The sequence below is a fragment of the Nannobrachium achirus genome (assembly GCF_963921795.1).
Source record: "Nannobrachium achirus genome assembly, chromosome: 17".
NCBI classification, from domain to species: domain Eukaryota; kingdom Metazoa; phylum Chordata; class Actinopteri; order Myctophiformes; family Myctophidae; genus Nannobrachium; species Nannobrachium achirus.
In genome coordinates, this window is record NC_137824.1 from 24240709 (window position 1) to 24256759 (window position 16051).

A 16051-nucleotide genomic window follows, 5' to 3' on the forward strand; every position below is an offset into this window, starting at 1 on the left:
ATAATTTATTAGAAGAATATATATATAAAAACACTATCACTACCTCACATGTAGCATCTGGAGTTTGTTTTTATGTCTTCGAATGCTTCCAGGCAGCAATCCAGTTTAGGGTCATCCGCAAAAAAGTGCACGTTTATCAAAAAGGCCATTGGGTATCGACAGCTGTCTAGAAATGCATAAAAAACAAAGTTTGTGTTTTGTCCTCTCTTGCCATCTGAGCGCCTTAGCACCTGAGGAGACAAAAAATAAATATTTGTACATTTATCACCATCATCACTCTGCTTGTACTAATTTTGTCGATGTAAATGTCTAGTCTTACTAGTGGTATGAAGTATTTTAGCCAAAGTAATTCTTCATTTTGATTTCTGAAGTGAATTGATGATTGTTATGGAATATACCTGATATCGCTCCACGTCTCCTGGATTAAGGCCAAAGAATAAATGCTAAAGAGAAAAACAAAAAGAGGAACAAAAACTAAAGAAACACAAAGGGTTTAACAAACAGGCCAAAAGGAAAGGAAGACAAAGATCATCAATACACATAAAGTAACATCAGTATATGTATGTACACACTCTCAACATGCATGCTTATTCCTATCGGTCAATGACAGAAAGAAACAGAAATAACAAGTACCTTTTCCTCTATATCCTTTATTTGTCTCTTTTGCACATCAATCCTGCCCTCCAACTCCCTAATTCTCTGCAAGGCAAACAAGACAGGAATAGTGAAATGCTGGTCAGCTGTTCATACTGTATGTATTACAAGGCAAACGCTGTTACTTTTCAGTAAATGGAAAACAACAACCATGTGTTCCAATGGATACAATGTAGTTATTTAAAGGGGCCACGCCATGCTTTTGAAAATATATATTTTATATAAATATTTATTGGTCCATAATAGCCTAAACAGCCACTCAGATATAGAAATGTCATGTGTTCTGTCTGTCTCTAATTCCAAGCCATTCAGAAGCAATACCAAAATACCCTTTGTTGGCAGTCTTTGGGCTAAAATTGGAACGATACAGGGAAGATACCATGGCACCATGCTTATCTTCTCTGTATCGTTCCAATTTTAGCACCACTTTACCTCATGGTTCCACCTCATATATATATAATCTCAATAGAATATAGCCTCCCAAAAAGTACCGCCCCCTTTTCAAGGGGGCGCAACAGGAAATGAGCCCCCTGTGACATAGAATAGGGCAGATTTCAAAAGAGTACCGTTCAGACACGCCCATTCAGAAAATCACTTAAATTAAAGGTAAGGCTTAGAGTTAATTAATTGGGTTTTTTTGGGCTGGAAGAGACACTGGGAAGACCAAAAAACAAGAAAAAATGAAACATTTTAAATTCATGGTGTAGTCCCTTTAAAGCTCATTGGCATCAAATCATTGGCCAAATAATTATAAACCCCACAGTCACAGACATAACCATTTAAACCTAGTTACCCCTATATAGGGCATGTCATTATACTGTAGGTGAAAATGTTACATTTCAAACATTTCCAAAGTTCTGGCCAAAATATTTCAACAATTAGCTGATAGCTGATCTACAAACTCATAATGCATCACAACATGGTGCATTGTGATCTTGGAGACCAGCTATTTTCTCAACTTTCGTGTGACTCAGTCATAAGACAAAGTATAAAATAGTCAGGGCATTCATTCTTTCGTGGGGGGGATAAACATTAAAAAGATTAAACATTGAGATACAAGGTTTCAAGGTTTACAATGTGACGATATGAGATGAATACAGCAAGGAAACTGCAGCTTAAATGTAACCGTTTCATTCTATTTGATTGAAAGGGCAACTGTGTGGCGAAACAGTTATTGAGAATGTTAAGCCAACCACTTCTGCATCCCAAATCCTGCCTGCTTCGTTCCCACCATGCCCCTGGTCTCCAGGGCAGCCGTTGCTCAGCGTCCAGTGAAGCCTAATTTATGCTCGGTCGCATGGTGATGTTGCGCGCAGAGAATAGCAGACGTACAAGCTCACAACGCGTCGCATACGCGACGTGTTGTGAGCTTGTAGGTCTGCTGTTCTTGCCGTAAAGACACCGCCGAGGGACGAAGCATAAATTGGGTTTAAGAATGGGCTGCCATGGAAACTGCCTGGAGCGCCAGATGAGTGGAGGAAGTGACTTCATCTGTAAGATGTAAAACCTGAGTGGCTCATTTGCACACTGGGAGAAAGCAGATTAGCTAACAGGCCCTACAAACAGTGTTCTTGGCTACAGTGAACATGTACTCATCCAGCCACTTGTCAAAATCCCCCCTTTTGTTCAACCAAATATGCATTTCCAATTTGTTGCAAAATAAAGGGATTTCAATCCTCCCTGGCAAACAAACTAAGATCAGTGTGAAATTGTTAAACAGAAATGTTTTTTTGTTGTTGTTTTGTTATTGATATTACCTCTGAATGAAGGAAAGGACCTGCTTCCAATGAGGCAGGTCCACTTTTATTGGACTTTGAAGTGAGAAGAAATGCTGAATGTTCAATAGCACATAGCACCTTTATCCAAAGCGCTTTACAATGTGACATCCCCAAACAACGTTGGAGGAAACCATGCAAGGTACCACCCTCATCGGGCCAGTCAGCCAGTGTCTTGGTCATAGGACACTTTGACATGAATCCATTAAGAGCCAGGCTACTCTTCCTCTATGTTGTCTAACTTGGGGGGAGTTGCTTTAATTTAATTCTATGAAGTTCTATACAGAAGACATGACCAAAGCAACCTTCCTAATATCTCATTAGCATGGGCTGCAGGTAAACACACTGTCCAAGTTATTCCTCTAGTGTTTTGTCCTTCTAAATTCAACCTCAAATGATAGGTTAGTATATAGGTTAGGTAGATGTATTGAGTTGGGTGTTAGGGATTTCATGGTAAAGTTAGCTACAATAATTTCAAATGAGGTTTGGTTGATCTCTTCAGTGCATTCAGGGCATGGGGTCACATGACTCTTATGAGGGTTGTGGAGTGAAGGGATGCAGAACACAAAAACACGCACACGCGCACACGCACACACACACCTCGTCCACTTAAACACGAGCCGTCACAGGTAGGGATACTGCATCTTTTTCTCCACACCAGAGGTTTGGAGGATGTTTTTGTCAGGATGTCAGGTTGAGAAGTAGGCAGAACTAATGGGGTGGTTGTTGGGGAGTTGTTGTCTCAGGGCCAGTGGTGGAAAGTAACCAAGTACATTTACAGAGGTATACTATGCAAATCTTAGGAATGAATATACAGTATATGTTTTTAAGAAAACATTTGTAATCTAATAACATAATCAAACTCAAATCTTTGCTTCTGGGGGTTCCCTGGAACATCATATTTTGAGATGGGGGTCCGCGGCCAAATACATAAAATTCTAGGGGTCCTTGATATTAAAAAGGTTTGAGAACCACAGATCAAAAACCTTTGAATTTAAGGATTTAGAATACATTAAAGAATCGGGTCTCCTCAGGACTTTAACAGTTTTTAACATAGAACGGGTACACATTATTGCGTATCATTATGTTATGCTTTAACTATTGAAAAATAGCAGATAGACAAGCTCACAGCGCGGCACCGAGTGCCGCGCTGCGAGCTTGTAGATCTGCTATTTTTGAAAAATCGTGAAAATTAGAATTTTGACCCGATTCTATAAGTGTCTTTTGAATCCTTCTAAGATCTTTTTGAAAAACCCATGTTTCTATGTCAGCAATCTGGCTAGCCATCGTCAAAGAAAAGGTCCTTTTCACTTCAACTGGAGTTGAACCCTGACTTTTTCAAAAATAGCAGATCTACAAGCTCTCAGCGCTGCACTTGGTGCCGCGCTGTGAGCTTGTATATCTGCTATTTTTCACTGGTTAAAGCATTCAATAATTCTAGGCCTAAATGGGTTAAAAAAGAAGAAGCGGGGTGCTCCGTTCCACCACTGGTTTACTAGGACGGGACGGGGGTTCGATTCCCTGCAGTGGCCTTCCTTACCTGCTGGGCCTGCTGCAGGAGCTCCATGCGCTCCTGTAAGATCTGACTGTCAAACTGCCGGCTCTGCCGGAGGATCTGCCGCCGCAGCTTGTCCACGGCGAGCCGCAGCTCCTCCCTCTGCCTGTCAGTCAGGGACTCGGCCACGCCCCCGCCCGGTGGCTGCTCCTGCTGCAGAGCGCTATACAGCGTAGCCTCCAGCTCATCGATCCGCTGCAGCCGCCAGCCAGCCACGTAGTACACACACACACACACAGGTTCATGAACACCTACGCACCAACCAGGGTTATTATAGTGAACTAAAATGAAATGACAAAAACTAGAACTGAAAAAAAAGAAGAAACTAAAATGTTTTGGTTGATTTCACCACTTTTCAACCTATCTTCATATAATTGTTCCTCACTAATGTTCGTGATAAAATAGCCAAAAAGGATCTACTCGCTCTTTATCTCATAGGAGGGCTGTGGACAGTTCAGAAACCCACCTACCAGTGACATCATCGATGGGGAATCCAAGCTAATAGAAACTTCAGGCTTTCTATTCCTGAAAAGTTACCATGCTATTAATGGTAGTAGCCATTGTTCCCGCGATAGTAAAAATAATTTTATCTTTAATTTTACTCTTTTGAAATCTGTCCTATTATTAAAAAATCTATAAAACGATCATGTAACTGGTAGGCGGGTTTCTGAACTGCCCACAGCCTTCCAGAGAGGCAGACCGAATATAAAAAATGTTTTGCTATTTTATCTTGAGCAGTGAGGACAAATTATACGAAGATAGTTTGAAAAGTGGTGAAATCGTCCTTTAATTGAAATAAAGATTTAAATAAGGCTTTACCAACAAAGTGAATACCCCATATTACAGTAAAAAAATAAAAAAATAACACCATTTAAAAATGTAACAACCAAACCCAGTTAAAAACTGATTTTGCAAACAAAAAGTCAAAACGAAATAAAGATAAAAAGAAGAAAAATGAAAAACTATAATAACCTTGGAAGTTGGAACACACGCACACACGCACGCGCACACGCACGCACGCGCACACACACACACACACACACACACACACACACACACACACACACACACACACACACACACACACACACACACACACACACACACACACACACACACACACACACGTGCACATGCATATATAGACAAACATGCACATGCACAGCACAGGAAGATGCACAACCACACGTAAATACAGATTTGTGCACACACACACACACCAACACACACCACTGTGAACATGGCAGATATGAAGAACACTGATTCACTGTTTAAGTGTTATTTGGGGCATAATAGTACAGTGGCTACACCGTACAGTACACCATAATAATAACACCAATATCGTTGTCCATCCCTTTCACATGTGCACCTTTTGGAAAAACAAATTTTTGCCCTATTTGTGGAGATAAGCCACCTACGGTCGCTTATCTCCCGATTAGGGAGTCTTACTGGTACTGTAGCTCATGGTGCAAACGCTTATAAATACTAAGCTTTAACCCAATGTTTCTCAAAGTGGGGTCCAGGGACCGCCACAGGTCCAAATGGAACCTTACAGGTCTGTACTTCTGAGAGCATATTAATGGAACCTGTACGCTCTCAAAGTTAAATTAACACATTTTACAGGGTAGATATGGGTTTCCAGAGGAAATCATTGTATCACATGGCCTAATGAATAATAAACTTTTTTTTTTTCTTTTTTAATCATAAGAAATGTTGAGAATCATTGCTTTGACCAACACAGTATAAATTGGTACCATAAACACAGACCAACGCAGAAGCAACCAGGTCAAATGGTTCAATCCATGTGGAGAGTGATGCTATTGAAGTGTGACGTTATTCTGCTCGGCTAACAGGCTACGTGGAGTAAGTGAGGTTTTGAATCAGGATAAGACAGGAGGGAAATTCTTTCACATCGCCCATGCTCTTCTTGAGCTCCGGGGTGAAACTGATTCAGACCAGTGATTGGCTTTATTTGACATAAGGCAGCCAGTGAACCAGCAGCCAAGCGCCCCAGATAAGCCCCTGCTGTCTGTTGTTCACAGCATGTTGGACTTTATTGATAAAAGATGCAGTATCCCAGCAAAACATGACAAAGTTTACCGTTGCGGTGTGAATAGGGCGGATGATGTCTGATGGATTCCTGAAGGCTTATTTATTTTTCATGCTTTAACCACGTCTACAGTGCCGAATTACTGTATCAATGAAACCATTTGGCCTTGCATGTAACTTTCAATACTGCAGTTAAATAATTGCGTTTTTTGTGTGGCTGACAATGAACTAGAACTAGACTGAGGTAGAACTCCATAATGCTCCAGGCTCCGTACCATGTAAGCCTGGTCCAAAGCCTGCTTCCTGTAGTCCAGCTCTTCTTCCAGGAAGCCCTTCTGTTTACTGAACAGCTCCTGCAGAAACATGTGGCATTTTATGACACAGGAAATGACATCACAACAGGAAGGCCCAGTACATATCAGGGGATTTAGGTTGGGCGGAATTTAGCATCCTTTTTGACATAAATGGATTGACGAACGCATAATCACATAAAAAAAGAGTTTTACTGTGAATACCCCGAGTCCAAAATGATTCGAGGAAGTCCAGTTTGAGTATCAGACTATGGGAGAGTGTTTTCTGCTGGTGATTCAGTCCGAGTGTATCAAAGGGTGCGTTCGTAAATGCGCCCCGTTTGTGGTTAGGGTTAGGGGTTATGGTTAGGTTTAGGCATAGTTTTACTGAGGTTAAGGTTAGGGTTAGGCATAGTTTTACTGAAGTTAGAATTAGGATTAGAGTTAGGTTTAGGCACTCACTACACTGAGCACACACCCGGTGCGCATTTCCGAACGCACCCTTTGATACACTCGGACTGAAACACCAGCAGAAAACACCATCCCATCAGACTATGCCTTTAGGATCTCTGTCTGGAACTTAGAAAGATTGTGAATTCTGAAGGTATATCAGTTCCTCACCTTGTCGTTCTCCACGTCTATCATCTTCTGAGTAAGGGCAGCCTCTGTGTTGTCTATCTGCTTCAACCACTGCACAACAGAGAGACAGAGTGAGTGATTGATTCAATACTTTATTAGTCAGAAATATATAACACAAGATAGTCCTAAGGACTTGTTTCCATTGTGGTCCTGTTCAATTAATCAACATAGCATACACAAATTAACACAATAACACTTGTACATCAACAAGTACAAACACTATTATGTACAAAAGAGATGGGAAAATCACATTTATCTCCCCCTTTGGTCTCCTGAGTTCTGATAGATGTTTTTTACAGGCCAATTTAAAAAGAAAGCAGTGTTACCAGTGTGACAAAGAAAGAGCTTTATTGTATTGTGGAAGAGGCTAAAGGGGATGGCATTCATAATGATGTACACACACAGCACATCTATATTTATAAACTAAATTGGTACTGGTACCTGTGTTATATGAACAATAGGCAATCAGAAATTGAGGAGATGCTACACATCACACTGGTTCTATGGCACTACAGTACATGTGTTCGTCCACTAGGTGTCAGAAGAGTATCTTGTAACAGAGGCTTTCGACTGACCTTCTCACACAGGGAGAGCACTGTTCCTGCCTGAATCACTGCTACTTGCTCTTCATTACGGAGATTCTATGGAAAACACCACAAGCTGCTATTAGTATCAGGGTCAAAGCAACGGTCAAATACAAGGTAAACAGATGGATCTCAGAAGACTTCCATCAGCAGGTTATTTTGACTCACCCCGTTGTCTCCCAAGATATCCAATTTCTTCATCAGTTCAGGAATGACCACATCCTAGGTTCAAAATCAAAACCACACATCCCATGTTACTCACTGTGGAGTCTAGCTCAGGTTAGGGCATTCACCAAATATTCGAATATTCAAATATCAAAGTCACTATTCGACGTTGTTCACCGAAGTCGAATATTCGCTTATTATTATTATTATTTTTTTTTCGTTTTCTCTTTAAAAAATACAGAGTTTATAAAGCTTGGCTAGATAGGAAGTCATAAGAATGAGTTGTCAATGCCCCTGGTGGATGAATTTGTTAATGCTCTATACCAGGGCTTCTCAAACCTTTTTAGGCCGTGACCCCCAAAATAAACATAAAAAACTGGGGACCCTCACCCTGACAAGCACTTGGAATTGTAGGTATTAATGTGAGTCGGTTCCACAGATAAATATTGTGAAAATAGCAGATCTACATGCTCACAGCGCCTCGCGTTGCAAGGCGTTGTGAGCATGTAAATCGGCTATTTTCACAATGTTTGCCTCTTGCTTACTTAATATTTGACAGTTTGGCCAGTCCTGTTGAATATTAGACTATTCGAATACTTTGAGATCGAATAATTAGAATACTAAAAATCACTATTCGTGAATGCCCTAGCTCAGGTCAGGTGACCTTTGTAACGATGCGTTCATGTTTACTGTATACATTTACTGTGCTGTGTGATGGACATTGAGTGATTGTGCAAATGTGCATATTATTACTTGCGCCAGCAGCGCGTGCAAGTACTGCAATTGGCTGGGTATGTATGTTCAGTGTCCTTCTTTGTTTAAGCCCGTAGCCCAATCAGGAACCAGCATTTCTGGCAACGTCATCATTAACAGCCAATGAGGGACCAGCATTCCTGGTGATGCCAGTGGTGAGCGCGCCTCATGGCCCGCTCTGCTGGCGCACAAGTAGGCCGGCCATACATGGCCTACCTGTGCACAAGATGCAAGTTGGCACCTCGACAGAGTGCAGTTCTAGTTTGTATTGTGGATATTTGTATTTTTTTAGCAGCAACTTGTGGGAAATTGAATGGAAAATAATTTCACCCACTCTTTTACACCTGTAAACTTGTGATGTGAGACATTATTTGAAGTAGAATAATATTCAATCTATTGAGGGCCATAATTAACACGTTTAATCAATAACACTGAAACTGTGAGTGCAGATAATGCAGGTCATCTGTTCTCATTTTACAGTGTATATATATATACATATATTATCTGACTTTGTTTGATGAATGTATCGTTGTTTCATGTAGCCAATTCTGATATCTTCACAAATTGGTACCACCCAAGGTGACCGTACATTTTTTACATTTTTGACTTCCTACATGTCTCTAGTTAACATTTTGGTATGATAACCCTTTCTGAGACCCAGCTTAATTGATGTTATCAGCCGCTAGAGTCGGTCTCCCATCGACTTTCTATACAGGAGGAAAATACCCAGAAAAGTTTTTTTTTCTGGGTATTTAAGTGGGATGTGAGGGGTCTAACTAGGGGTTTGTCATGATGCTGAATCCATTGCAGGCATTTGTTTTGCACAAAAAACATTCAGTGGGCTAGAAATGGCCTCAGAAAACAATACACGTATGGGTGAGTATTCATGTTAGTCGGAGGCCTTAGGGTTTTTTTTCTCGTGCTAATCAGTCTAAAAGTGCAAAATTTTGCACAGATGTAGCTCATGGCATGCTCTAATGATTTAGCTAGGGCGCCCGAGTCTGCGACATTCGGGGTCGCCACAGCGGCCAAATCAAGTTGGGCTCCCATCGACTTTAGTGATGAAAAGTGATGAGTCATCACTTTTCAGAGTTTTGTGGGTGCTGTGGTGACCCCGAAGGTCGCCGACTCGGGCGCCCTAGCTAAATCATTAGAGCATGCCCTGAGCTACATCTGTGCAATATTTTGCACTTTTAGACTGATTAGCACGAGAAAAAAAACCCTAAGGCCTCCAACTAACATGAATACTCACCCATACGTGTATTGTTTTCTGAGGCCATTTCTAGCCCACAGAATGTTTTTCGTGCAAAACAAATGCTTGCAATGGATTCAGCATCATGACAAACCCCTAGTTAGACCCCTCACATCCTACTTAAATACCCAGAAAAAAAAGTTTTCATGGTATTTTCCTCCTGTATAGAAAGTCGATGGGAGACCGACTCTAGCGGGTGATAACATCAATTAAGCTGGGTCTCAGAAAGGGTTATCATACCAAAATGTAAACTAGAGACATGTAGGAAGTCAAAAATGTAAAAAATGTACGGTCACCTTGGGTGGTACCAATTTGTGAAGATATCAGAATTGGCCCCAGGCCTAATGTGAGTATGTGTCACCTTGACTCCCTCCTGGTGGCAGTAGACCTGCAGGGCACTGTTGCTGTTCTCAGGGAAGGCAGACATGTGGAGGTTGAGGGCCGGAGATCTGCGCTCCCTCTCCTATAGAGAGGATAGGGCCATGTTACACCTCGGTCTAAGTCTCTTTCACACACACACACACACACACACACACACACACACACACACACACACACACACACACACACACACACACACACACACACACACACACACACACACACACACACACACACACACACACACACACACACACACACACACACACACACACACACACACACACACACAGCGTGAACTGTCTATTAGTGGTTCCAAAATGGTTTGTCAGGGTACATTGGTGATGGTCAGACAAGTCCAAGTGTGCTTTGGAAATTATTTTATACTAGATATACAATTTTACAATATCAGTACTATGTTAGGCACTCATTTGTCATTTCCCAATTCAAATTCTATACCCTAACAAAAATACGTAAACTTATTTCAACCACTATTTCAAGCATGTCATTATAGAAAAATCCTTTTAATACTCTTTACCAAATTTGTCCAAAAACAGCAAAATAGGCCACAACGCACCACAGCTTGCAGATCGTCCATTTTCCCTATGAGTACAGGTGTGCCTTGAGATTTCTAATTGCCAAATGGTGTGCCTTGGACGCAAAAAGTTTGAAAACCACTGCTCCTGCATAATATATTATAAATGGGGGTCTGCGGTGACGGAATGAGCACAACATGGAATGAGGATTGGGAAGTGGGTGAAATGTACTCACATGGCACTGAAAGCATGGTCAGGATCTGCCGAAATGAAACGGGAGATGCAAACCAAGGCAGTTGGATTTTGAACACACATGCTAAAACTCAAGATAACGATGAAAGTGGGAACTGTAAATGCTGCCTCTGCAAACGCTCTTCTGCCCAGAGATTCAGTTAGAGCAGAAATGTAGATACAGTACAATAACCGATAAACATGTAGGTGATGTGAATTTTGATTACCTATTGAACTGATTGATAAATACCTGTTGTCAAGCTTCTTTCTGTGTGTGCACTTATAGAACCAAAATGTTACAGATATGATAGCTTTTCATTGCAGCAATTAACTATAACTGCTGTGAAACAGATATTACCCAAATGAATGGCAGACATATGAGATAGGATGGTCACTTGAGAACAATGGCAGACATAAGATATGATGGTCACTTGAGAACAACTACTGTACTGTTGTATGTGCATTGGCTGAGTGAACATGGAAAACATTTAAAAACAAAGAAAAAACACATGCAAGGAGGTGAGGCACGAAATGAACAGATAGATATGGGTTGTATGGTGAACTTAAATACATTTTTATTCCATTAAAATTATATTCATCTTCATCTCAACATAAAATTCAAAAGTAAAAAAAAAGAACTAAAACACATTCCAGTTCAGTTGAGGGGGTTGTGTGTATGTGCGCAGGCAGATGACATGCTAAAGGAGCAACTGTGGTTACACAAAACGAAAAACCGACATCTTTGCATGTGTCTACTGTTATGTCTTTGTATTGACCATATGCACCCGGCAGCCACTTTGCTCGTCCGTCACATCTCTGAAGCAAAACGGTTGCTGCATCATATGGTCAAAGTGTGTCTTTGTCACTGTATGTAGGTCCTGCATTTGGAGGTGTGATTGTTGGTGTCGCCCCCTGGTGACAGCTTGATGGGGGTGCACTCTCTTACTTCCAGCTCCAGCACCCTGAACTCCAACAGTTCATTCTGGTCCCGGGCGTCCTGGACCTCCGCCTGCAGCCGGGATTCTACCTGCTGCAACGCACCCATCTGCACACACACACACCATGAATGGGCTTAAGAAGGAAATACCACGGCCCTAAACTCCATAATGTGTCCTTGGCAGGGCCGGTTCTGACCCAACTGCCGCTCCAGGCAAGCTGTTGCATTGTCAAATTAACAACAATGCACACGCATTTGGCGACATATTTTGTTGCAGGCTATTGACCTACCTGATCTAATGCCAGCTAGCGTTAGCTCAAAAGGGACAAGGAGATCTCCATATATGGCCATATCATTTGGATAACTGGTGCCTCATAGCTGTGAGGGCCTGCCCGAACCTCTAGTCATTATTATATTATGGAGGAAGAATTTCTTCAAGCAAGTGTACAGTAAGTGTAAAAATGCTCTTTTTCTATGAAAACATTCCACAGTTCATTAAGAATTCCAGGTTGGGACCTTAGTAATGTAATTCATACATATTTCATATTATGCTGCTAGTTGCACAGGAGACGCAGGTACTCTTGTCATCGTTTTGTTTTATTTATTTACTGAACACACACCTAATGTATATTGTTTTGTTATTTTACATTTTCCTTTTTTCACCCCTCTACTCAATTTTGTAACAACACTTTGTGGAAGCTTATACATATAGAAAGTAATTTCTAAACCTATAAACTTGTGACACTCTGTGTGAGGATGGAGACCTCGAGACCACACTGGTTTTCCCTCCTGAAAGCAACCAAACTGTCTTATAACTGTTTAAAATGTGGTGCTGACCTATATTATTGATGTTAATATACTGGGAGAAATATGGTCTTGATATGCCGTTTCTATTTATCCGTTTGACAGACCTCAAAAGACATCTTTGTACATTTCCAACCACGGTGGGTGGTCTAGAAGACTAATGTTGAATGAAAAACTGAAAAAGTACCAAAATTGTGGCACTGACTTTAATTAAAAACGTATTAATTGCCCCAAATAAGCCAATAAAGGTGCTTTGGAAGATGTTTAAGTACAAATGAGAAGGTTTGTGTATTAACAATTATTACAATACGTATAATGTTCTGACCTATTAACTGTCACGGTAGAAATTATTTTGAGAAGATGTCAAACTATTCCACCTCTAAAAGCTTTTGTGTTGATGGTGAGAATCTACCTTTTCATGGAGGTCTTGGTTGGTCCTGAGAAGGTACTGCTTCTCCTCAATCCATTTAGAGTCCTGCCATCAGAACCACATAAGCACAAAGCCATCATGTAAAACATTCAAAAGACACACATCAAGTAAGAGGGAAGGAAGGGAAATTGTGAGAGACGACAATGTGTACTATTACCGTAGATGCACAATAGTCTCGCGTAGCCAGACAACTATTCCACAATCTCCGAAAGCTATATAGAGTCTGGAACTACAGCTCCTGAACGGCGAGTAATTTTCCGCCCATGAAAATATATTTTAAAATCTTATTTCTGCTAAGCAGCAAGCTAAATATGCTTAGATGATTTCTATTTATATTAGGATAAATGTGCGTGATGTTAAAAATGAAATGAAAATGGGGAGGAGGCTTCACTTTATCCGGATACTCATCATAAGACATCCGTCGCCCCCAGACTGTTTGACGGGAGCATTTGCAAATCGTGGGAGTCGACAGTCTATCCACGCGAGACTAGATGCACAAATAACCCAAACTCACAGGAATGAATGAGTGTAATATGTATAACCGAAATATACAAAACAGTATACCAGTATACCACTCATGCATGCAGACACAGACACAAGCAAACGGGGACAGAATGCCAATAACTCAAGTTTATTGATCCACAGGAGAGACAGTCCACTACCGTGATTACAGATGAGTGAGAGAGAGCTCCATTCGCAGTCGTTCAGTGTTCACATAAACAGAAGAACAGCACTCTGGGATTAACAAAACAGTGGTGCAGCACAATGCTAGCAGACAGTGATGCATCAGGCCATAGAGGAACAGGCAACATGCAGTGAACATGCAGAGACAAGCCCAAGACCAAGCTCATTCAGAACTAAGGAAGGAGATATGAACTTAAATATCGTTAACATTCCTCATTATTAATTTACAAACTCTCATTAAAGTGCTCTACAGCAGGATCTCTTCATATTATTAACACATAAATACTTCTCCAACAAAGGGTATTAAATGAACAGTAACTCAAACAATTTTGCTTGGTTCTCAGTCAAACTGATTGATATGTCATGAACTTTTGTTAGACACGAATGAATTGAAATGTAGTTTGTACAACACGATAAAATTGCATCATGTATTTGTATTTGTGAAAATAGATCAAATTGGATTCGATCTCCTGTTGGACTGCTGAATTTACAGACACAGAAAGAAAAAAGAAACCCACAGGGAAAAAGAAATGTGTGTGTGGGGGTGGGGGGGGCATGCAGGCGCAGGAGGGTTGTGACATCGTGAAGGCAGGAAATGCCATCACAGGACTGTGCAGCACACCCTGTGGGCATAGTGTGCGGCCAGCAGCAGAGCGGCCAGACAGACAAGGAGCAGGGCCAATGAGGAGGTCTTTGTTACCTGCCCCCGCTCCGCCAGGGCCTTCTCCAGGTCGGCCATCTTGGCCAGGCAGCTGTTCAGTTCTGCCTGCAGCTGCTCACGCGTCTGTAGGAGGGGTCAATATTAACCAATCAGGGAGCCAGTGTGGAAATCGACAAGGCAAACAAGTAACAGTGGGACAGACGATGCCCGGACATCACACTACTGTATTTGGTGGAGAAACTATAAAAAGGGCTTGCGCACGGTGTCACACATTGGAAATAGCAGGTCTACAAACTTGCAAGCTGCACAATACGTTGCACGTTTTGTTGATCAGATATTTTCAGTATGCAAGCATAAATCTGGCTTAAAGGTAAAGGTATACAGGGAGCGTAGGTGATACTAGTCAATTTCTAGGTGTCTACTGTAATGGCAGTTTGCCTCTTTGCAGCAGCTGGACAGAGTCAACATTATGGAGAAAAAGAATTGTAGAGCGATACAAATAAGCGATTTAGCATAAAATCCCACTGCTCGCGTTTGGAGCTGCCGAGGACTCCTGGACATCATAACATCAGATTAACATGGTAAGAAACGGCTAGCCCAAAATTCCCCTTTTTAAAGGATCGTCTTAACCCTGCAAGGCCCGAATTAATTTCTACTGGCCAAAAAAATAAATTAAAAAAAATCAGATGGTGTTGTAGGAGTCCTAATCACAGGAAAATGTAATGTAAAATTAATAATGTTTTTGTAAGGTTTTATAGCCATAAATCATAAATCATAAATCATGCTCTGATTTGCATTTTGGGGATATTTTTCACAATATTAACATATGAACGTGTTCTAGACATTCTAATGATCACGAAAAAAAATATTACAGGCATTTTACTTATGTTTTAGTGAGGAATAGCTTCAGTTAAAAAGTGAGATGTTGTTCGTCCAGACGCTGGAATTTCAACTTCTCTGGGAAGTGTGAATGTCAGTCTCTGTGGGGGGTATTTATATGCAAATATCGTGGCCAATGGCATTGTAATACTAAACAATAGGATTTAATGGTGATGTTAATGTGAAAAAAGAACAGGAAAACTAATTATAACATTTAAAAAAAAATGATTTAAAAAACGTTGCCAAAAAGCAACGCTGGGCCTTGCAGGGTTAAAGTGCACAAAACTCCTTATGGGGGAAATGGGGTGGAGTCAGAAGGTCATACCTGATAAACACAAGTGTTTCGAACGAAACACCTGTTTATTTAGGTCTGGAAGGAGGTACTCCCTCCTTTGGGTGGCGCTATTGCGTCAGCCTCACAACAGAACGTACTCACGTTAACTCCCGCAGGGCGATCCCTGATTGGCCGGAGGGCTTGTCACTCAAGTTTTACGGTACTGGGTCAGTCCCCCATAAAACCTGTGGCATCCCACAATACTGTCTCTTGAAAGCATCTGCTCCGAAAAATCGAACAGAGGGCAGAGACTCGGAGGGAGTACCTCCTTCCAGACCTAAATAAACAGGTGTTTCGTTCGAAACACTTGTGTTTATTTTCGGTCTTCCAGTTCGGTACTCCCTCCTTTGGGTACGTCAACTCCCGTAAGCGACGTCGGCCAACGTCTACTCACCATACACATGAACGGCAAAGGAGACGTCTTCCAGACACACCTTCGCCCACAAGGTCCCCCCCTG

General features: G+C 41.4%; 1 protein-coding gene across 1 annotated transcript in view; it reads right to left on the reverse strand.

Annotated features, from left to right (window-relative positions):
* Window positions 1–423: 423 nt before the first annotated feature.
* The window catches only part of jakmip1 (janus kinase and microtubule interacting protein 1), a gene marked incomplete at its 3' end in the record, with an annotated part of 36093 nt that continues 20465 nt past the window's right edge, over window positions 424–16051 (reverse strand). Inside the window, exons 11-21 of the mRNA XM_080746004.1 lie at window positions 14420–14503; window positions 13018–13080; window positions 11811–11909; window positions 10078–10179; window positions 7715–7768; window positions 7538–7603; window positions 6945–7013; window positions 6309–6386; window positions 3970–4179; window positions 634–699; window positions 424–474 (exon numbers count right to left, since the gene is read on the reverse strand). Coding sequence (XP_080602130.1) covers window positions 424–474; window positions 634–699; window positions 3970–4179; window positions 6309–6386; window positions 6945–7013; window positions 7538–7603; window positions 7715–7768; window positions 10078–10179; window positions 11811–11909; window positions 13018–13080; window positions 14420–14503 — 942 coding nt within the window. The remainder of the gene's footprint in view (window positions 475–633; window positions 700–3969; window positions 4180–6308; window positions 6387–6944; window positions 7014–7537; window positions 7604–7714; window positions 7769–10077; window positions 10180–11810; window positions 11910–13017; window positions 13081–14419; window positions 14504–16051) is intronic.